The 24,532-nt window shown below is 39.1% G+C and overlaps 1 protein-coding gene across 2 annotated transcripts in view; it reads left to right on the top strand.

Annotated features, from left to right (window-relative positions):
* Window positions 1-24,532, top strand: part of ADCY8 (adenylate cyclase 8) — a 137,992-nt gene that overhangs the window by 44,459 nt on the left and 69,001 nt on the right. For both annotated transcript variants that reach the window (XM_075085835.1, XM_075085836.1), the window contains exons 3-5: window positions 8,230-8,360; window positions 11,251-11,362; window positions 20,210-20,337. In XM_075085835.1, coding sequence (XP_074941936.1) covers window positions 8,230-8,360; window positions 11,251-11,362; window positions 20,210-20,337 — 371 coding nt within the window. The remainder of the gene's footprint in view (window positions 1-8,229; window positions 8,361-11,250; window positions 11,363-20,209; window positions 20,338-24,532) is intronic.

The raw sequence follows: 24,532 nt of genomic DNA, 5'->3' as shown, positions 1-24,532 counted from the left end.
GATATTAATTATAAATGTTGTTAAAGCCAAGCTGAACAATTCTGGCAAAATGATTCTTAAAAATCAATATAGGAAGTGTGAAGCAGTTTCTCTAGACTCTCTGCCAAGTTAAATATTTCTGGGGTACATCCATTCCAGTTTTACAGAACTGTCTTGGGAATAGCCATAAGAACTTGTTACGCAATCTAAAGATTTCCTCCCACAAGATTTAGGTAGGTTCACCCATCTGAAAGTATGTGTAGAGGAGGAAGAACAAAACCTGAACTGAACTGTCATTCAAGAGGGGCTTTTCATCCCTCAGCAAAGCCAGTCCTAATAAAAATGTTGAGAAACAAAGGAAAGCCCCAGGGCAGTATAAGCAGCATTTTGTCATTTGCTGTGCACCATCCAAGAGGAGCTGGTGCAGGAAGCATATGCAGACAGCAAACCCTGCAGGGGGGACACCCTCACATGATCTGCAGGGAAACCTTGGGGAGTCTGGCCTTCCTTCTGGCAACCTCCTGCAGGCCTCACATTGTTTGCTGATGATTTGTGCTTGTTGGTATTTTGCTTTCTTTGATCTGGACCAGTGGAAAGGTCTCCAGTTCAGTTTTTATTCACAAGACCGAGACCTTGTGGACTGGTTAATTGACTTTTCTCAAAAATTGTTCCAAAGGTTGTTATTTACTCATCAGGGACATGTCCCACTTTTCCATGAATGTGCCTAGCTACATTTGTGCAGTTGTAAGCACTGTTGATACCTCCCGGCTTCAGTACGAGGAACACAAGGGATCAGTGCACACAGACCACAGAGAAGTTGTTCAGAAAAGAATGACTATTACAGATGTATAAAACGAGAAGTGGCCATTAGAGAAAGTATCAATGTTACGGTCTTGGGACTTTAAACAGATATATGCGACTCATGAATTAATTTGCTTCACCACTTCAGGATTTATTTCACTGTTCCTAAATTTTCCTGAAGGAGGAGCTTGGGTAGGAGTCAGCTCCATATTTAGACACCTCCTAAACTAGGTGACTACATGCTTTTTACACCACTGAGCTCCCACTACAGTCAGCTGAGATCCAGTCAATATGGACAAAGGAGCCCAGAGAGACCTGTAGTGACACTAAAGTAGTCATTTACATCTGATCTGTTGAGTATCTCTCCAGATTCACTGGATAAAATGGAAGCTTAAGCATACCTGTAGTCAGGTATTGTAGTCACCAAAATTCAGGTGTCTGTATCCAGACTGGAATTCCACCATCAGTTTGTTACATTTAGTGATTTTTACTGGTCTTTTTTCCTTTCACTTCATTATTGTTTGGGTTAAACATTCTTTTTACATTTATTTAGTCTAAACTCTGACTGCTCCATCTTAAAGACTAGGGCTGATTCATGTCATGAGTGGTTAATAGGAGAATAGATCACCAGCTCCTTTATAACATCCTTTTGTTGCTATTTTCTTTCTTCTATGCCTTTTCTCTTGAACAAATGTATATCTGTTGCTTTTCAAACCACTTATCACTACTGCCGCTCACCTTTGAATTGTCTCCACTTAGCCAATTGCTCAACTAGCAAGCTTTCAACAAAGCTGGATAATGTCGTTTCCTTCACCCTAGAGTTCATGACACTTTTTTATTAAGCCTTTCTCTGAAAAAGAGAAGATACTTTTTTTCTCATGTCTTTCCACCCTCTCTGAAAATGCCTTCCAGGAGAGACTGAACAGAAATGTGAGGACTCTATAATCATGCAAATAGGATGGTACAGAAGACTATAAGAAAACTTGCATTTTTCTTCTCTGTGATTTGCTACTGCTCTTTTGCACATGACCTCCAAACATTTGCACTGGGCTTCTGTGCCACAGTATCTAAATCTGTGGAAGGGGAATAATCATATTTAGCTAGTTTAAAGGGGAGTTGTGTGGCAAGGATCTTTATAGGAAGGGAACTGTGACCTGACACTCATTCTCAGATAAATGAAAACCTTTTTTGACTGCTGGATTAAAGCAAAAAATGATGTGAAAGACCTGTCAAGAGAGACATCCTGGTCCATAGAACATTAGCACCAGCTGTAGGAAAAGAAAGGATGGACATGATCTATACTGGAGTCCATCTCTCAGTGCTCAATTTCTGGAAGGGGCTCGGTTCAGCGTCCCCACCACCCTGTCATTCTGGCGTGGTGTAAGAGCAGCTTGAACAGCAAAGGACAGTTGGTGCCTGTAGAAGGAAGAATTTTCTATCCTTTGGATGTTTCAGCACCAGATAACTGACTGCTGGTTGGAGTGCTTCATAAAGACACACACACACACACATTATTTTTCTTGTAGTGTTCCTCCATAGCATGACATAAATAATACAAAATAGTGACATAAGGTACATATGTGCTTTCAGCTGTGATCTTGACATGAGCTCTCACATGCTACGGTATTAACAGAGGGGGACTGCAGCAGAGGCGTACTAATTAACCGCTGTTTTTTATGGATCATTGCCAGATCTTATGTGCAGCCAAGAACATTTAACTTACCTTAATGAGTAGCATGAAGGTTAAGATATAAAATGTGCTGGGCACATTTTTCTTGGCTTAGTGAACATGTGCCAAGCGAACTATGTTTTATTTTAAATAAATGTTTTAAACCCATTGCTTGCTACCTTCTTAAGTGAATGGAAACAAGGAATGTAAGCTTTTCTTGTTATGAAAAAAGTATATTCTGCATTTTAGCCATATGCCTATGAAGAAATGGCCTTTGTTATGTTCTTTTATCATAGATTTCATAAGCAGTTCAATAATATCCAGGATTTCTGTTTGCTTTCTTTCATCTTCTTTTCTTTTTGCATTTGTGTTCCTATTTGTCTACCTGCAAGGATAAGGTAGGAGGTAACATATTTCTTTTTACAGTGAAAAGATTTTGTGCTATTGTGAAAGTATCTTCATAGGAACTGATCGAACACTTTAATCATATGGCTCCCTGAAAGACTGATCTGATTTATTCAAAGGCTGGATTTATTATATGGTCATATTGGGCAATGTATCTTAATAGTGAAAGAATAAGAGAATATATAGTCTAAGTGCCTTCTGTTATAGAAGGCTGAAGGGCACAAGATATAAAAAATGTTTCTGGTTCCTGCAATATCAATCAGCAGCTGTTCCCAAATATGACATCTTAAGATGCCATGGGATATTTGCTTGAAATGGGAGCTATCTTAGTGTTAGACATTCCTGTGAAAAGCTGGGTTTGCAGGAGCATAAAGGACCTCCTGAGGCACTGGTTTTCTTCTTGCTATCACAAGCACCACATCCAGTGTTTACATGTAAGAAGAAGAGCGGACAATAGCCGAATTCCCAAGTGGGAATGGTAGAAAAAAAGTCAAGACAATGCAGATGTGCTAAAATTAGTACAATCTATATGGGGAAACAGAAGGTCTGAGCTGGGCTTTTTACCAGAATAAAGGATGAGCTCACTGCATGATAGCTCACTGCCTGTTCTATATCAGCTGTCACTGAATTGGATTGTTTTTTTTCTCTCCTTTCTGAAGGCTGACCATGATTTAGTAAAGGTTTGTAGAACACGTGGATTAAATATTAGTAGAGTCTTGGTTCTCTCACCTTCTGTGTTACAATTTTATGCAGGCTGGGACCCAGGAGAAAGCTGCCATCTCAGAGTGGAGTGTTACACACCTCCACCCCAGCAGAACCTATTAGCAGCATGTGTTTTGCCTTCTTAAGTAAACGTACAGTTCACCTCAGCTGGGGCTGCCACCTAGACAAATGAAGGTGTTTATCCACAATCAGTTTTCATTGTAGCTAAGGATGGTCCCTACTGACTAAAACTGCTCAGAGTAGAAATTCTTCATGATCTTTACTTTAAAAGTTGTAGGTTAGAAATTATATTGCCTCCTATGAATGCTGAGGAGGAGTTCCTCATTTCTTCAGATGTTTCCTCTGTGGCTATATTTCATCTACAGCACCTAATCCTGCTGGCATCAAACCCAGCATTTTCGTGATTGTTTTGCTTTTCTCTCTCATTCCACCTATCATCCCTCTTTGCCGTGTCTTGTTCTTTCTGAACAACTTTTCCCATCAAGAAGGGACATACCCCATAGCTTGGATAATATTAGTTTATGCTATAACCTCCTAATAACGGGAGTGTTGTGTGTTGCCTCTGTGGTACTCAGTAGGGATGGTCCTATCCTTACAGCTGGTTCAAGAATTAACCGTATTCTTCTAAACCAACCTAAAATTACTTTTTCTTCTCATATTTCTCCTCAGTGTGACCAAAATTGATCTTTAGATGACAACAACTCTTCTGAGGTCTGAGAGGTGAGGTACAAAGAGAAGAAAAGACTGATCCTAATGCAAGGAATAAGTAAGAAATCTGCATAGAAAATGCAAATGCTGTATAAGTTAGGGTCTTCAGCCCAGCTTAAGGCAACCGGAATCACAGGAAATGGCCATTGCCAAGAAGTGCTGGCAAGAATGGATTTTTCACCTGACTAGATAGAACAGGATACAAAGCAAGACCAGGCTGGCTTAGCTGAACAAAAAATAAATATCAGAAATTAATGTTAAGATTTAGATCAAGCCTGCCTAGAAATGGTCATAAACAAAACATGTCTATTTACCATATGTGTGATAACTCAGCTCCATACTAGTAATTAGATTTTATAAGACGGTATCATCTGTCCTGCACCTCTGGAATTCAGCTTATGTCCTACTTTGCAGCTCCTTCTCAGTTAAGAATTTCTTTACAAGAGTGGTAATGAAGTGCTTGTTTCCCTACAGTTTAAAAGCTTGAGTAAGACTTAGCCCTAAAGAGCTGCAATCTACTAGAATTTCTGAACATCTTAAAACTTATAAGGCTATTTCCAGGACTCATGCTTTTTCTCATCAAATATTTATATGGCATTATTTTGTATTACTTATTTTATTCCATATTCTTATTTTCAGTAAAAAGATTTTGAAACCTTTGGACATTTTCTTTTCTGACACTAATTTCTTTATATCTTTTGGCTCTCACTTCATGTCTGGGTTCAACATTGATCTCAATTTCCAAACTTGCAAATGGTCTTTCTTAAAGTGTGATGGGTGTGGTGGACAGAGATGGAGAAAGGGTTTACAGAAATAGCTGCCTTTGCTAGGTATGAAAGGGAAGAGTAGCTCTGGAAACCATCTCCACCCCCCATATGGCTTGATACTACATAAGGGCTTTCTCCACAGTAGTAGTACTAACCTTCTTTGAAAATATGGGAAGATATTCACACTGTGCTGCATTTCCTCTGTGGGCATTGCTTGAGAGGACTTTCTTCATTGGTTTCTTCCACCTCTTCACACTCTCCGCATATGCCCGAATTGGAAGTTCACATCTGGCTTTCCCTAGATCTATCCTATTCCCCAAAATGTCATCTGAAATTTGGTGATAAGTAGTTTACAGAAATGACATTCTTTTCTTTAGTTCAATAAGATTTCACTCTTTTACTCTTTTGTAAAGAAAAAGATGGTTAATAATTTAGAGCCAGTTTAGTGAAAAACGGCTAGCTTTGCCTCAGAGTGATTTGGAGTGATATATTCCAATACTGGACAAATCTGGTTAATCTAGAAAAGAAAGACTGAGGGCAAGAGGACACAAAAACAGTATTTCAGTACAGAAAGATCATTACAGAGAAGAAGGCAATCAATGATTTTCCATACCCACTTTGAAAAGATAAAAAGAAAGCTTAATTTGCAGAGAAACAGATTTGGGTGGGATGCATGCAAAATCTGCCAGAGCTGTCAAACTGATGAGCCACTGAAACAGGGACATTGTAAAATCTCTCAGGGGATGATCTAGGGCTTTTATGAAAGAATTCAATAATCTTTCGAAGGCTTGCCTGGCCCTACTGAGATGCGGTTATTCATATTATGACAAAGGCTGGAAAAGAGCACTTTTGTGTATATGTGTATATATATACTTACACACTAATACTGTACAGATATGTATGCTAATATGACCCGATCTACTATATATACACACTAATAATAAACTAATATACACCGATACTCTACTAATATACATTAATAATATACATTGTTAATAAACTTGTGCATCTATATAATTATATGTTACTCCAGCTTGTCTCAAATATTTACTCTTCCTGAGTGTCAAGAGACATGGTAGCCCTGAGTCCCAGATGCACAGTCTGCAAATGATAGCTCAGGGAGCCCATGCCCCTTCCTCCAGTAGCAGAGCACATGACTGGACCTACTGCACATGAGCAGAAGAGTCAGCCCTTCTCAGAAGAACCGTATAACACATCTATGTGTGTGGAAAGAGCTAAGTGACTTGAATTACCAGTATAACTAAAGAACTGATTTTCGTAATTGTGGTCTAGCACCAGAGACGTGTGCACTCACACAGTAGACTTACGTCGCCAGTTCTCTGTGTGATCCAGCAGCATAGATGAGACAACAGACTGGTTGGACACAATGGACTAACTTGAAACCACCCTGAAAGCTGGAGATTAACTTCACAATTCACAGACGTTAAGAGACTCTTACAGAGCTGGGAATTTTGGGCAGTTCTAGAATTTCCCAGATGCAACTCCTGCTTTGCCTAGTCCCATTTATATGTTTAAGTGTATTAATTAATATCCTGAGCGGAGTGTCCCAACCAGGACCTTTTCTAGGTGATTCCTGCTGCTATGATTAAATTGTGCATAGATAAGACAGTTGTAAACACACAGTAGAAACTGTCCCTGCAGAAATGGTCTATGGAATTAGTCTTTTGTAGGTAGTTTAGATATTTAAGAAATGTTTAGTATGTTGTTAAAATATACCAATAGTGATGAATTATGTTGGACTGGGGTTGTCACAGGATCATGGGCCAGCCAGGTTACAAGAACTGAGCAGAAGAGTCATGTGAGGAGTCTCTGCTGACCTAGCTGAAGACACTGCCATGAGGACCCTTGCAATGGATACTCCCACCACCAGTAACCAACTCTCTGTTTTGGGAGATTTGAGACTGTATGCAAACATCACCCTATCCAAACATTCCAATAAATTAGTTTTTTCTTTCTTGACAGGCACTCCGCCATGAATGTCCATACAATGAATGAGTGAAAGTCTATCTGCTCCCTTAGGACCTAAAAGATGGCCAGGAGCAGGCTGTCATCTGCAGAACAACCCATTTTCCCAACTCCCACATGCCTTTAGGTGTGGGAGAAGGCTATATTTTCCATGAACTGTTTCAGTGGCTGCTGTTGTACAGTCTTTACTGTATGACATGAACAGTCATGAATCCATTATGGGACAGGGAGGTTGTACAAGGCCTTTGGGAAAAAGAATGGTCAGCTCTGGGTCAGCAGAACAGCTCGGCCCACAATCTGTCCTGGGGGCATCTTCAAAAAAGAGGTGAAGTGGGCCACAAGCCAACAAGCCCTGGAAACCTGCTTCACTGACACATATAAATACTTACTTCTCAGATTACATATAGAGTTTTCAAGGAACTTTGAAACCCAGTCCCATTTGTCAAAATGGTGTAAGTACTTCCATGTCACAGACTGTTGAGAAGACTCTGAGATTCCCAAGGCACTTTATAACTTAGTTCTTGTTAACTGTTATAACCCTATAAACATACAAACTAGTCTATGGCTAAATCTTTCCCATAAAACATCTTAGGCATGCATTATTTTATATTATCCCTGTCTTTAATCTCTGACAGTACAACTAAGCTTTGTCTAAATGCTGTCCTTTTCACTAAGTGGAGTCTTGTTCCTCTGCGTATTTTTCACTTCATTTATTCTCCAGCTTTATTGTTAATTATACAGGTTATGAAAGCTAAACACTCGGTTTGTAAGTTCTGATAAACAAGCAACAATAAAAATCTGATCCTCCTTGCTGCTGAAGACTTTAAAATTTCTCTGGCCTATATCTGTTAATCAAGCTACTACTGCCTGAATGCAGTGCTTGATATGTTTGTAAGTGATGTTCAGTGAGAAGCTCGTAATGGAGGTAATAAGCAGGATGAATCTTGAAATAATCAATAAGTAAGCTTAACATATTAGAGGGAAGAATGTCTAGGAAGGGAAGGAGAGAAGGGTCCATATTCTGGACTCAGATTTGTAATGTGAATTATCACAGATTATCTGAGCTAGAAGGGAGGGTCACATCTTAAATTGCCAGTTACCCAGCTCTTTAAATAGGGCAGAGCTCAATCAGATTCCTGTGAAGTACTCATTCAGACTGATGCTGACACTTTGGTTTCCTCTTTGTTTTAGGAAAGGCTGGTGCTCTCTGTCTTACCACGGTTTGTAGTCCTGGAAATGATAAATGATATGACGAATGTAGAAGATGAACATTTGCAACACCAGTTTCATAAGATCTACATCCATCGTTATGAGAATGTCAGGTGGGTGGAGGAGCCTTTCTTTAATGTTTAAGGTCTCAGATGCTGCTAAGTGTCTCTTGTTTGAATGTTTCCCTTCTTTTGCTTTATTCATTCAAAAATTAGAAAATTAGTGTACCCTTCTTTGATCCCTGAGCAGATAAGCACTTTGGTGTCCTCTTTTAATTATCAGGTTGGCTGGATGCCTTTGCCATGGCAAGACCCATTTGAATTGAACACTGGGTCTAGACCTTTTGTGTATTTTTTCACTTTAATTAAGTGGTCAGGTTTGCACAGAAAGGGGAACACTGCCTGCACGTGGACACATATTCTGCCACAACCTTCTGGTTAACACCACACACAGAAAATATATGGAGACTTGTAGGATGCTCTCAAAGATGTGGCCATATCATGTGGCTTTTCCGTTTAGTTGCCATTTTCATTCAATTATTCTTATTATAATTTTCCTAATTCCATTTCCTTTTTTTTATTCTCCTCTCTAAATTTTGTTTCTCCTGAAATTAGTTAGCTGGAAGATGATAGCTACCCTATGAACTGCTACGCAAGGTAATAAGTCCTAATTGCAAGTTTATGCCAGAATGATCATCATCTACTCCGTGATGTTATGCAATCTCTGATTTTATTGTGGTTCCCAACCATCAGAGTATTTAGCTAAGCCAATAATATTTTCCTAAGTTTGTTGCAAACCACAAGGGCAAATGACTGAGTGGCCATCACTGAAGGAAGTGAAAAATAAGCATCCTTGGATATGATGGGAGATGGTTTGCCAGGAAAATATGTACTTCGCCTTTTGATGAAACCTAAATATAACTTTGTCTGGATCAGTTCAATACACATAATTTGAACGTCTTCAAAAGAGTAAATTGATTATCTGATTCTTCTGTGGTCTTGCAGTAGCTCAGACATACTATTTTATTAAATCTGGTGGAAAGTATCAAGGACCCTTACAAAAGGTTTGAATTAAACTAAATTAAAATGTCTTCCATTATCCTTTTTCATTCTTGGAGTAAGTGTTGCTATAGAAAAATCAAAATAGGGACAAGATGACCCTTCTCTGTGAATGTCATCAGGGTGAAAGGTTGAAACATAATTTATGCTTGAAGGAGATTTGAACCGAAGATTCTGTGTGTTTTAGAGTACAGATACTGGTTGGTTCCTATGCATGCAGCCAGGGACTAGATCTTTTCAAAACTGAGTTTCACCTTTGTTCCTAAAAGTTGAGCACTGAACACTACCTGAACCAATGCTATATGAATCCCTAAAATTAATATCCAGTTAGAGATCTTTATTGTTTTGATAATGAAAACTGTAGAAATTAGTTGTTTGAAAACCTTACTTTTATCAGTTTAGGCTGTTATTACTATTCATTCCTCTTAGAGTAGTTCAGTACTTCACATCTTAATTTTTTTTTTCTCACTGGTAAAAATCTTATATCGTTTGTGAGCCATTTACTTAATCCTCACCTAAAACCTTATCAGCCCATACATTTGAAGATTAGTTGAATTCTCATTAGTCATATTTTATTGTCAACCTGTCCATTAGTGTATTTATTATTGGTTACATTTGTGATTTGCAGACACTGTCAAATTGTGATCTTGTTCAACAAATGAAAGATCTTCAGATATTCAGATTGTAACACCAGTTATTAATTGACTTTGAAGTGCTAACAAGTCTCATTTGGGTTATTTCCAGGCTATGCCAGCATGATATGTGTCTTTTTGAACATCACTACTTTTTAAATAGAGGGTATTATACTTCTAACTCAGGTACATCTGTCAAGTCCATAAGAGTCTGTTATGAATCTGTCTGTTATCTTAGAATTTGAGACTTGTATGGCACATAGACAGTAAAGCCTGAAAATCACACTAAAAATTGAAATCACTGAAGTCAAAACCACTTATTATGGTTTAACGCTAGCCAGAAACTAAGCACCACACCGCTGCTTGCTCACTCCCCCCCACCTCTGTGGGATGGAGGAGAGAATCAGAAAGGCAAAAGTAAGGAAACTCACAGGTGTAGATAAGAAGAGTTTAATAATTAAACTCTAATAATAATGATGATGATGTAATGAAAGGGAAAATAATGAGAAAGAAGCAAAACCCAGGGGGGAAAAAACCCCAGATGACCCAACCACTCACCACCCACCAACTGATGCCACCAGTCCTCGAGCCGCGATTGCTACCCATCCCAGCCAGCTCCTCCCAGTAACATACTGGGCATGACACCAAATGATATGAAATATCCCTTTGGCCAGTTTGGATCAGCTGTCTTGGCTGTGTCCCCTCCCCTCCTGGCTTCTTGTGCACCTGGCGGAGCATGGGAAGCTGAAAAAGTCCTCGCCTAGTGTGAGCACTACCCAGCAACAACTAAAACATCTGTGTGTTATCAACATCATTCTCATCCAAAACACAGCACTGTACCAGCTTCTAGAAAGACAATTAACTCTATCCCAGATGAAACCAGGACACCACTGTAAAAAAACACCTATATATAAACCCACCCTCAAAGAAGACTGACAGATACTAACAGACAGCTGGGTGCCAAGTCTGCCTCCTTATACAGCCCTCTCTATTATGGGTGCGCTATGCCTCACTCTTCTCACTGATAAATGGGGACAGCTGTGCTTGTTAAGGCTTAACTATATCTTCCTCAATAATTTGAAAATCCAAAATTGCGTAACACACATTTCTGGCAAAACCCTTTCTCACACCTTGATATTATTTCTTTAGTTCCTTCAGTGTTTATATTCAGTACTCCAGAATCTCCATAGGTCAAGAGCAAAGGCAGCATGACTTTAAAATGACCCTTCACAAGTAAATTACTAGAAGGTAACTTAGAACATTCAGTTATCAAATGAAATAGACTGAAATATTAATATTTCTTCTTTTTTTAGCATTCTTTTTGCAGATGTTAAAGGATTCACTAACCTCTCCACAACTCTGTCAGCCCAGGAGCTGGTCCGAATGCTGAATGAACTCTTTGCCAGATTTGATCGGCTAGCACATGTGAGTTAAATACAGTTTATTTGCAAAAGGATGTAAAGTCAACTTGGTGTGAGTTTTGGGAAATACCCTCTGATCACTTTGAACAACATTCATCCAGATTTTCCCCATTGGGATTTTATACAGCTATTGAGGTTGGAAGACACTGACAAGTTTTATCAAATGTGATTAGTTTTGATAGCAAGTGAAAGCTCAGATAGTCATCAGAACTTTGTGCTGCTGTAGTGCTAGACCAAGAATGGTATGAAAGCAGATCCCATACCACTGTTTCTAAGGAATTTTTATAGTTCTGGTCCTTGCTGGAAAATGAATTTTTTTTAAGACCGTATCTTTATTTTGACTTTTCTTCTAAGAACTGAGGAAGGTTAAAAGACCTATTCATTTAAAGTTCATATAATCAACCACCACAGTCATTGCAATGGTTTTACAACTAGCAGGTTTTACAACCTTTAGGCTGGATTCTATCTAACTCAACAATGACCTTGATTAAACACAGTAGAGGAATTTATTCCATTAGGCAAATTAGTTGCTACTTAATTAGTACTGATTTGAAAAAAAGTAAAGCACAGAAATACAAGCAGAACACATGCTCAATTTTGCTAGGCTTGCATTTTCTTTTCTTCTTTTTCACGTCTCTCTGGTCAAAGTTTCATTCCATGTGACTACCTTCAGGTGTCAACATTTCAGCTGGCTAATAAGGATGCTAGTGTAGGCAATGAAGTACATTTAATGGAGTTTAGCTCATAATTTATCCAACCAAATGTAGGCACTTACTATGTGAAAAGAGGAATTATATTCTGAATGTCATTGACCGTGCTGTCTATTTACTATAAAGGGGGCCTAGAGTGACTTCCTTTTGATAAAAGAAACAGACTAAGCTCATTGAGAGCCTTTATTTTTGTAAGATTTATTCTTGGGACTGGTTTTCTGGACCACCTCCAATTTTACAGAATCTCCTTTAGGGTACAGGTACCAGCACTGGAAGCAATGTTCCTGGACTAACCTCCACTAGTGTGGTGGAGGGAGATCATCACCATTCCTCCTATTCTCTCTTTTCTTGGTCACTGTCCAAAGTTCACACATTTCTGACCATACAGTGATGACACCTTTGTACTGAAACATATTATTTTGGATTTTTATGGTCTTGCTATCTTGTTATGACCAACATGCCTGTATGGTAATTGATCATTCTACCAGTCTTACTCCTTCTGCAAATGCTATTAGCAATGGTTACATTCTTGCCTGCAAATCTTTGACAAACGTTTTGGAAAGTCGTCCTTTCAAACCTCCCTAGAAGGATCTTCTGCTAATGAGGATTACACATTCACATCTAGAATTCAGAACTATCACTTAACTGGTTCTTAATTGGCTTAACTGAAGTTATCATAACTTTTTAAAATAGACACTCAAATTCTTGGGTTGTGCTAAGAATATCAAAGCAAAGAGGTCAATTGCAGAAAGCTTGAGGCAGTTTCTTTAGCTTTTAAGGAAAATCCTTATAAATACTTATTTACTTCTAAATAAAAGTAGTATTTTATAATCCCATATGAAAGATTGTTTGATCTGCACTATCATCTTATATAAATCATATTATATTAAAGAAGCCATTATTTCACAGCTTACTGAAGAACTTAATTTAGCTTAGTTTTTTGTTTCTCTTATTCAGCTTTCCTTTTTCTTGTGCAATGCAGAAGCAGTGAGAAGTCTGAGATATTTTTAACCTTCAGTCGGTTACATCAAGTATTATGGCGTATGCTGATGCATATAATTGATAACAACAAATTCCGTAATACCTGTGTCATTACCACAGAACTCTGAATAAAAATTAGGACTCAGTTCAATACTTCTTGTAAGAAAGTAATGTAATATTTTGTTATATACAGCTACTTCTCCTTTCTAATCAGTCTATATTTGTGAAAGATTTATAGTTATTAAGAGAAAAGTGACAGTTCAAAAGGAAGAAAAATAAGTTGGCATAAAAGAGAACTCATGAAAGTATTTCCCTATGTTTATATCTACTGAAAGGCCTAAACAGAAACTTAATTAATATTAATATTTTCCTTAGGCAGAAATTTTGAGGAAAGAAGGGAAATAAGATGACACTTGGTAAGATAATTAAGCCTAAAAAAGGTCCTGCATTGATGAAATAATAGTTATTTTTGATGTTTGTTTTTCCTCTGCCTTCTGTGCAGTGCTAGATGTCAGCCGATACTATGATTTAAATTGTTTGTTATATTTCTAAATGTGCCTACACTGTGTGTAGATTCAGTTTCACATATGACAAAGCTGAAAGAGTAAAACCCTAAATAGATGAGCAGACATCTGTAAGCTTTGTTGCAACAGCAGCCGAGATGTAGTCCAACATCACAGAGACCTAAAGATTAAATCAAGCCACAGCATTCTAGTTTAGACACACACAAAAAGACGAACACACATAGAGTCTTAGATCTGAGTTTGGACCCATCCTTAATATGAGGCATTGATGCTGAAACAAACCTTCCCCTGAAGAATTAAAATGCATGGGTTTCATAAAAGAATAAAATAACTGGCCCATAAGGCAATTCATCACTTTACAGTCTCATCAGCTCTCATATGATAAACCAGAATAACAGTGCTTCTTACTCAGAGGAACTGTAGATGTTGAATGGAAAATTCACACTTTAATATGAACCTTTTTTCTCTTTATGTCACTAGTCTGGTGCTAGCAGGAAAGTTATTTATGTAGTGTGAATCACAGGTTATTTTGGCTTTTTAAAGAATGATGATTATTTTTTTTCCTGAGAAGATGGTCTTTTTCTGTAACCTTGGTTAAATTCTCTCTTGGGGGATTGCAGACAACCTGCCAAAAATTCCTCTCACAGTGAATTACCAGTCTTACTTGTGACTAGCATTGCCAAGAGTGGAAACCAGCCTAACTATCAAGTTCCACAAGAATGCATCATGGTATAACCCTAGTACAATACCCGCACCAGCTAGTATCAAAGAGGGAAGAGTGGAGGGCAATAAAGGTTCCTTTGTCTCCTCAATAAAGACACACCTGTTGCAGTGCTTTACTCTTCCCGGCCACGTTTAACCTCTGAGCTGTCGGCATTTTATTCTTTTGTGGAATGATCTTCAAGCACATAACCAGCAGGACTCTAGAGACTCCCTAAAAAAACCCTGTCTGTTTAAACATATATGCCAGTAAATAAAGGTGTGAATTTCTTCTTGAGTATATGTTTGGGGCACTGTATTAAGAAGCAGAGTTAGTTGGATTATGAGTGTATATATGTGATACTTAATTATAAGGACTTTATATGAACTTCTAGTAATGGGAGGGATTAAATGCTCTTTTTGCAGTGCTTAACTCTAAGACGTGTCCCCTTCGCACCCGTGTCAATAATAAATTGTCTAATACTAGAGAATAAAGAACACTATTAAACAATGTTCTTACCAAAGTTATAGTATTTTAGATGCTAAAAGGCACAGTAAATCATCAAAAGACCTGAACAGTCAAATAAAACATCAGTCCACAAAACACTTTTGAACGTGACAGCCTATGGGCATTTTATTAAAAAAGTCAGATGAAAATGACAGATTAAATAAAATTTCAGTTTTAAAATTTCTTGGTGATTTAGGAACTAAGAGTTATGTGGATCCAAACCTAAAAAAGAAAAACAAACAGACAGACAAAAAAAAAAAACCCAACCCAACCAAACACTTTGTGGACTAAATTGAAATTCGAATGAAATTTAGTATTTACAAGTATATTCTTGAGAAATGTCCACCTCACCCTTTATGTATCTGCAGTCCTAGAAATTCTTAAGTGGCAGAATTTCCATGCAGAATTGCTCCTGCCTTGGCAGGAAAGAAACACACCTTGAGTCTTTCTAACAGGGATTTCTGTACCTGAAAACTCTTATAGCATAATCTACTCATTAATGCTAGCTGGCAAGGATGGCTGCTCACCAGACACAACAGCCACAGCTGTTTTTCTTCCACAGTATAGCAAGGAACAGAAGTGTTGATTTTAGAAAACTCATGTGGAACATGCCTCGGTTCCTTCTGCAGCATTAGAGACCACAAACCCATATTTTCTGCAGCCTGGAGGAGTCCTAACCACCCCACTATAGGTTATTCTACAAAAAAAAAAAAGAAATCATACCTTACATGATCTGTTAAACTATGTAAAAAAAATTAATATAAAGCTATATTTAAGTATTCCTGGTCCAGAAAGAGGATGAAAGACTGCCACATTTTTCCCTTTATGCGTATAAAACATAGAAACAGTCCTTTCAGCCATGTCCCAAACCTGGTCTCCCTTTCTGCCTGCATCACCAGACTCCAGAACTTCCCTCTGTCTGGCTCTGTCAAGGTCCCAGCTCTGTTGTCCAAAGTGACAGAGCAGCAACAGGAGGAATTTGGATGGACCTCTCTGTCCAGCCCACCCCAAAACAACCTGCTGATTAAGAACTTCGGCCTAGACCCCATTCGTGCTGAGAAAGGCCTTTCATCTAGGTTCCCTATGCCTTTGGCAAATGTTTTAGAACTGAGCTATTGTACACAAAGGCCAAGTCCCTGTCTCCTCCCACTCTGTTCCTCTTTTAAAAGATTTATGTGGATGATCTCTTTGTTCTGCCGTTCACCCTTAGTAATTTTCACCATAACGTTCTAAATTTTTAGCTTGAAATTACAATGATTGTGCAGGTGGGCTCTTTTGTGGGCTGTTCGCTAGCCTATGGGATTCCCTTCAAAAGCAGATGAAGTGATTAATTCACTATGGGCAGAATTGAAAAAGTGGCATAACTTATAAAACACAATTACTTTTTTCCCCTCATCAGAAATTTAGCCCAAGGAAACAAGAAATATTAATGAAGTTTCTGACTGTGTCTTTCAGTAACTTGATATTTGAGCAACTGTTTTCTTCAGCTCCACTTCATGCCAATTTGCTTTGCTTCCCTTCCAGTCACTAAAGATGTATTTAATAAGTTTAAACATAAATTATTCACATGTAGGAGGTAATTATTTATGAAAAATCTGCATATTTTCTTTTGTTTTGTATTAAGGTGGTTTGGAAAAAGATTTCTTAGCAATTGCTACTGAATTCATCTAGAATTATTTTTATTTGTAGTTGAGTGTTTGAGTCTGCTCAATATCCCCAGGCAAAGCTTCTACTAATTTCAAATGGTCCTGGCAGAATCAGGTCCCTTAATATTTCACTTGTAGCAAGTGAAATACAGTGGAAGAAACCCCTATTTGTGACATGCTGAGAAATTAATTGATATCTTCCGTAAATGGCATTAATGAGGGAGTATGGGGACAGGTGTGAGGCTGATGGATACTGAAGTAAATGTCTATGTAATATCAGCATCATTTACATGCCCAAGGACAACTTCTGGAATTCCTTATTGAAAGGGAAGAGGAATAAAATAAAATAAAGAGAAGATCATAACAGCCTCATAACTGTGTAAGGGTTTAATATTGTAGTGTAATATCTGCTGCATCAAAGTTCCTGTATGGCCATTTTCTCTTATTGCAATAATTTACTCATTTTACAGTTTCTTCATACATGTTAATATTTTTAATTCATTTTCATTTAATATCAGCTTGCAAGTCTTAGATACCATTGCAGTGAGATGGTTTTAGGAAGTGAGCTTCAGCTCTAGAGTGTGAGGAAAATCTTGAAAGCTATTATTATCATTTTATGCTACTGAAAAGTAGGTAGGCCCTTACAAAACTCAATCTCCTACTTACAGCTACAACATGGCTACCCCATTAGCCATAAATCTAACAATGTACTAATACAACCAGCCTGACAAAGCATCTAGACTAAACTATAGATGTGATTAAACTAGAGACTTATCAGAGGGAATCTCAGGAGACCATGAATTCCTCCTCTGCCAAAGGCAGATACCATTACCCCTCTGTCCTTCCTGGCAGCTGTTGAATTATATTCTTCCAGCTGAAACATTTCCAGTGATAAAAAAATCATAGTTTACTTTTGAAACAGGTATGATGGGAATAATAAGGGAAGAATAAAAAAGGTGAGGACAACATAGTCAGACTGTAACATGGTTCATGTTTAGCAGTCATAATGATTTGACTAACAAGAAAAATAAGGAAGACGAGGAGTCATTTAAGTGCTCCTTGTGGCTTCTTGTGCCAATAGAGACACCCTGCCTGGCCCGTGCACTGCTTCAGAGGGACATATGCCTTATGTCATGTCTGTTAGTCTCGTGTGAGCGCCTCACCTACCCCAGGGTCTTAATGATGCACCGTAAGCTTATGTGTAGACCACTGAACTGAAGGCCAGCCAAATGCTTGATCTGTGAGCTGAATCAGTACCTAGGCTTCACTGACTGCATTGCCTGGCTCTCATTTAACTGCAATGGCAGCCTTGACAACTGGCTGACATATGGACACCTATATATAGCCATCTCTGTTTGGACATCTCACTCCATAGATGACTTCCTGAGCTTTGGCAAATGAATGTAGAGATGACATATCATGACAAGAAAAAGCATACGTTCAAGTGCAGCTGAATGGGTATCCTGTGTCACACAGAGGTACTCACATTTGCATACATGAAACTCTCATTAACTGGCCTTTTTATGCATTCAGATTCTTCTTTCTTATTCTTATAAAAATCACATATTTCTGAAGTGGTCTGCCTTGTTCTGATTTTTAGCAAATGAAGAGACATTCAGCCAGGTGCCAGAGGTCTCATCTGTCTTTAATGGAATCAGCAGTTCAGCAGTTTAAATGAGGCATTAGAAACCCAACAGCTGAGGTTTTAATTTGTTGCAGACTATGTTCTCTAACTGCTCTGAATTAGATGCTTACTTAATAGGGGATTCCCACATTGTCAGACAGGCAGGTAGTACAGGTGCAAGACTGCATGATAAATGCTGCATCTAAAAATGTAATTATAATACTAAAATATGATGCTACTTGAGACTTGTCTCCCTTTCCCTTTCCCTTTCTTGGAACTGACTGGTTTCCCTTTTTTTCCCCAATATTATATTATGAGATTATCAATTGTAACATATTTGCAGGGGATCTGAAGGGACTTAAAATGCTGCCTTTTGCTTTACTACACCTCAGTCAAACCAATATGGCATTATAAATGCTCCTTTTACTTTGTAGATGTAAAAGCAAATGGCAATTAAAATATGAATCAATTGAATGACACTATTAGAAAAGCCAAAGACTTTTAGAATCTGTATTATATTATATCTTTATGTCTTTACATTTTGTCTAACCCGGGAACACAGAGAGAAATTTAAGGAAGCCCACTAACAGTTTAACATGCACTGATTTATGCCATTGAGTCCTCACTACTTGTTGATTAACTTTATTTTTTCCTAGTTTCGCTCTATAGAAAAAAAAATAGCTGGAAAGTGTGGTGAAACCAAATGTCTCATTCTTTCCCTTGAGGAAGAAACACATTAAACAATGAATACTTTGGTGGATTATAGGATGTACGATTTCAGTTGCAATCATATGAAAAATACTGATGTTCGCTTGTATGTGTCTGCAGAAGGGTTGAAGAGAAGCAGGCAAGGAAAGAGGAGAGCTACATATGAACATTGACATTTTATAAGCCTGACTTTTGTCTTTAATTTCCTTGTGAAACTGGGCAGCTAGACATTGCACTCTGAGACCCAGCAATGGTATTAGCTGGAGACTTAGCCAAAGCTTCAAACACACTTAGCTCCTACTGGTGGTTTAAGGAGATTTCAGGGTGAATCAGCTTACTTTGGCCCTGTGCCCAGTGCAGATTTTACCCTTGCTGGCATGCTTAAAGCTTCATCTGACTTCTGCAAAAGCTTTGGGTAGAAGTGTGTAGGTTCCCTTTGCCACTCTAGGATTTGTGAAGACTTGTCTGAGGTTAACTACAGAGCTTCATTCTTCCTAGGAAAATCTTGAAAAATAGCCTGGAGTCCCATTCATTTGGGCCAGTACTCAATTCCTGAGGCACAGTCAAAATTCACATTTGCTCCTATGTTCTACTTTAAGTTCTCTCTTTCCCAGTGGATTTAATGTATCCCCACTTCTTTGATTAGTGCAGCCTCCACCACAGCTTGCCAGAGAGAAAGAGAAGAGAAGAGAAGAAAGGAAATAAATACCACAGGCCAAATTTTATCATCTAACAAACCAGTTTTACAAATCATCATTCCACTCTCCAGTAATGATCCAATCACTCAGTAGTTTGTCATTCCAGTCTATAAAGACACTGTTAATATGTATTTAAGTAATGAAATTCAGTATTTGCTCCTAGGGTAAAGAATGTCTCTAGCTGGTTGCCAAAGAAATGTCATTTTTTCCACAGTACAAGACTATTGCAAGACACCTTTGACATCCTTGGCTTGCAGACACTTGATCAGCTCCTATAGATGTTGGGAATCCTTCAGCGTGACAGTGAAAACTTTAGGTGGGAAGGGATTATCACTGGGAGGAAAGAGTTTTTTGCATTTATTTCCAGTACATAAAAGGGGCAGAAAGGATGCCCTGGAGAAATATAGTCTAAAATGGGTTATTCATTATCTTAGCAGGCATTCCTGAATCCTTGGCCTAACTTCCAGCCTAACTCTGATGAAATATTTCTCACCATCAGCAAGACCATCTCTGTCTAGCATAACACAGAAATCACTATATCCTTCTTTACTGAAAATGGTACTTTACTGAAAAAGGTGCTTTATTTCAATAGTGAAATAAAACAAGATTGTACTAATCACAAGAAAGAAACATCCATCAACAAGTTTCTAAAATATTTTTTTCAGTACTTTTTTCAACCACTTACACATTCATCTACAATTATGAAAACATAACTGCAGATCTTTGCTTTCTCTTTGATACATTTGCATATAGGAACATCATTGTCTCAGAATAAAGATCCTGGGGGACTGTTACTACTGCGTGTCAGGGCTCCCAGAACCTCGCCAGGACCATGCACACTGCTGTGTTGAAATGGGGCTCAGCATGATCAAAACTATCAGGTAATGCTTGTTTTTTTCCTTCTTCTTCTTCTTGTTTCATTGTTTCTGACAGTGTCCTGAACTTCTTATCTGCGAATGCTATTACGAGACAAGTAATTCCTAGGGTGGTTCAGAGACCTCAGGATTATCACTGTGAAAAGGGCAGGACTTTTTCAATCCATGTAATGGGTGGGAACAGACACTAAATGCATTTTATTAACCTGTGCTGTTTCAGAGCATGTAACATGATAGCTCTGTGTGCGAGTGATAGTTTTCATAGATCTTAACCGTTCTCACTTTGTGCTGTTGTCATTTTTAAGAGGACGTTGATGATGAGGAGACTGAATTGCTTCCAGTAATCCCTTTAATGAAATAAAACAATATAAACATTGAATAGACAGCTGTTTGGAAACTAGCACATAGACAAACTCATAAGCACCAAATTTTGCCAGATGAGCAAATTTTAATGTTAAATTACACTGGGGCTTAAATCCATAAGGGCTGAAAGTGTCTTAATTAATGGATGTGTTTCCATCAGGTAAATACAGTTGTGTTGCTGATAGATTATTGAATTTTGATGCAATCAGGATTAATAATAACAATGTTTCAGCAGTCCATGTATAGAGCTTGCCCACCGATTTACTGTGACAGTTACCAACATCTAATGCTCCAAGAGAGGTTTTCTCTTTTTTATCCTTGATATCAATGTTGCTGAGTTCCCCTCCTCCAAATCCCTCTTCTGTTGCTGTCTCCCTAAAACACTGATGCCTAACCCAAGCACTCTCTCCATGGATGTTTTTCTGTCCAATCTCTTTGTCTGTTTCTTTTCCAGACTGCATTCCTCCTTTAATCTGAGTGTGTTTCATTACATACACCAGACAGTTAATCCGTACTGCAGCTACATTACTACTTAATAAAGAAAGAATTTGACAAAAATTAATTAATAGAAAATGTAAATGAATAATGATTATGAAACAATGATCATTAAGAAGATTGGATTCAATTATCACAGCATAAACGCTGCACAAAGTAATCAATATTTTGCTTCTGGAATCCCCACAGTGAAAGTGAAATATGAATTAGAGAACATACGCAGATGAAAAAAGCTACCAACGTTGTTAAAAATTCTTGGAGACACACATCAAATAATTTCCATTTGCTTGGTAATACCATCTGCAGCAAACCCCTTTTAAGTTATTTTTCTTCTAAGATAGTAAATTCCTCTGAATCTCCTGTCACCTGTGGAAATGTCTAACACCCTGGTGCCCTTTTATGAACCAAGTCTCAAAGGCAGTAATCCAGCAGAAATGGTACTGTAGTTTTAGTATTTTAAATGACAGCTTGTCATGGTTTTAGCTGGGATAGAGTTAGTTTTCTTCACTGCAGCTGGCACAGTGCTGTGCTTTGGGCTTAGTATGAAAACAATGTTGATAACACACCGATGGTTTGGTTGTTGCTGGGTAGTGCTCACACTAGTCAAGGGCTTTTCCAGCTTCCCACGCTCCACCAGGTGCACAAGAAGCCGGGAGGGGAGGGGGCACAGCTGAGAGAGTGTATTCAAAATGGCCAAAGGGATATTCCATATCATGCAATGTCATGCCCAGTATGTTACCTGGGAGGGGCTGGCCGGGAGGAGGCAGCAATCGCGGCTCGGGGACGGGCAGCGTCGGTCAGTGGGTGGTGAGCGGTTGTATCACTTGTGGGTTTTTTTCCCTTTTCCTTTTTATTACGTATTTTATTATATTATCATTATTATTATTTTATTATTATTATCATAATCATTATTATAATTACCATTTTATTTTAACTATTAAACTGTTCTTATCTCAACCCACAAGGTTTTTTTGCTTTTGCTCTTCTGATTCTCTCCCCCATCCCACAGGGGTGGGGGGAGTGAGCGAGCGGCTGCGTGGTGCTTAGATGCCGACTGGGGCTAAAACACGACTGTGCTTTTTGACACCCAATGTGGGGCATGAAGGGTTTGAGATAATAACAGTTGCTGGTCACAGTATTAGTTTATCTGATCTACTGATTAGTTTATCTTGTATTTGCCGTGTTTGTTAAAGATTGGTGTTGGTTTTTGTGGTCTGCTGTGCTCTGCAGTGATTGCCTTGAGTTTTATTTGGTATTTGAAGTTTATATTGAAGCCGTTACTGTACATTGGGTACCACCTCATGGATACAATTAACAATTTTACCTCCTCCTCTGAGAGGTTTTTTGTGGAGGAAATACTGAACTGAACCTTAGCTACCATCTTCTATAAACCCTCCTCCTTCATTACAACAACTTTTCAGTATCTTGAACATCCTTGCGTAGTTAAGATACATCTGTTGATATTGCTTTGGCAGACTGTTTCTGTTCTGTCCACGGTTAATATGCAATATAAGAATATAATCCAGAGATCTGCCCCAAGGCTCAGTAGCTATTTGTGGCAGGGTATGTGGGATAGTATGGGCAAATGCCTAAGACAGAGGGCACCCCCGGTGTTGTGGGACTTCACTCCTGAACAAGTGCAGAATCCTGAAAAATTAGTAGAACAATTGGAGGAAGTATGCTGTCACCCTGGCAATTCCAGAGAGATACAAACCACTGCGATGTGCTGGGGCCTGGCCCATGCCTATCGAGCCCTGTTTAACACTGTTCAGTACCCCAAAGGGGAAGAGAAGCCCTCTGATTCTAAAAAGACAAAGACAAGGAAAGCGACAAGCACTGTGGCCACTCAAAACCCCGTGACAGATGCTGTGGCTACTCCAGCCCCAGTGAGAAGCACTGCAGCTGAATCAGAGGATCAACCATGCCAGTATCAGTCGCCCCTATACACAAGAAGAAATCTTGGAAGAGAAATTCAACTTGTTTAGAAAGAGACAATGGAAGAGCAGGGCCATCATGAGGAGAGGAGGAGGAAGAGGAAGAACTCATAAAAGAAATGGAAACTACCTGATCTCTATCCTTGAGTGAGCTGCAAGATATCAGCTCACTCAAGAAGAGTGGAAACAAACAGTAGACTATCGTGGCCTGAACGAAGTCACTCCGCCACTGAATGCTGCCGTGCCGGGCATGCTAGAACTTCAATACGAACTGGAGTCAAAGGCAGCCAAGTGGTATGCCACAATTGATATTGCTAATGCATTCTTCTCAATCCCTCTGGCAGCAGAGTGCAGGCCACAGTTTGTTTTACTTGGAGGGGTGTCCAGTACACCTGGAATTGACTGCCCCACGGGTGGAAACACAGCCCTACCATTTGCCATGGACTGATCCATAATGCATTCGAACAAGGTGGAGCTCCCGAACACCTTCAATACATTGATGACATCATCGTGTGGGGCAACACAGCAGAAGAAGTTTTTGAGAAAGGAAAGAAAATAGTGCAAATCCTTCTGAAGGCTGGTTTTGCAATAAAACAAAGTAAAGTCAAGGGACCCGCACAAGAGAACCAGTTCTTAGGAATCAAATGGCAAGATGGACGTTATCAGATCCCCATGGATGTGATCAACAAAATAGCAGCCATGTCTCCACCAACTAGGAAAAAGGAAACACAAGTTTTCTTGGGCGTTGTGGGTTTTTGGAGAATGCATAATCCAAATTACAGTATGATCATAAGCCCTCTCTATCAAGTGATCCAGAAGAATGATTTCAAATGGGGCCCTGAGCAACAACAAGCCTTTGAACAGATTAAACAGGAGATAGTTCATGCAGTAGCTCTTGGGCCAGTCCGGGCAGGACAAGCTGTAAAAACTGTGCCCTACACTGCAGCCGGGGAGAATGGCCCTACCTGGAGCCTCTGGCAGAAAGCACCTGGGGAGACCTGGGGTCGACCCCTAGGGTTTTGGAGTTGGGGATACAGAGGGTCCAAAGCTCCAACTGAAAAGAGATATTGGCAGCATGTGAAGGGGTTCAAGCTGCTTCAGAAGTGGTTGGTACTGAGGCACAGTTGCTCCTGGCACCCCGACTGCCAGTGCTGGGCTGGCTGTTCAAAGGAAACATCCCCTCTACACACCATGCAACTGATGCTACGTGGCGTAAATGGGTTGCACTGATCACCCAGCGGGCTCGAGTAGGAAACCCCAGTCGCCCAGGAACCTTGGAAGTGATTATGGACTGGCCAGAAGGCAAAGAATTTGGATTATCACCAGAGGAGGAGGTGACACGTGCTGAAGAAGCCCCACTGTATAACAAACTGTCAGAAGATGAAAAGCAGTATGCCCTGTTCACTGAT

Source organism: Phalacrocorax aristotelis, chromosome 2, assembly GCF_949628215.1.
Source record: "Phalacrocorax aristotelis chromosome 2, bGulAri2.1, whole genome shotgun sequence".
NCBI lineage: Eukaryota > Metazoa > Chordata > Aves > Suliformes > Phalacrocoracidae > Phalacrocorax > Phalacrocorax aristotelis.
The sequence above is the reverse complement of the archived record's forward strand: the minus strand, read 5'-3'. Positions and strand labels throughout refer to the sequence as shown.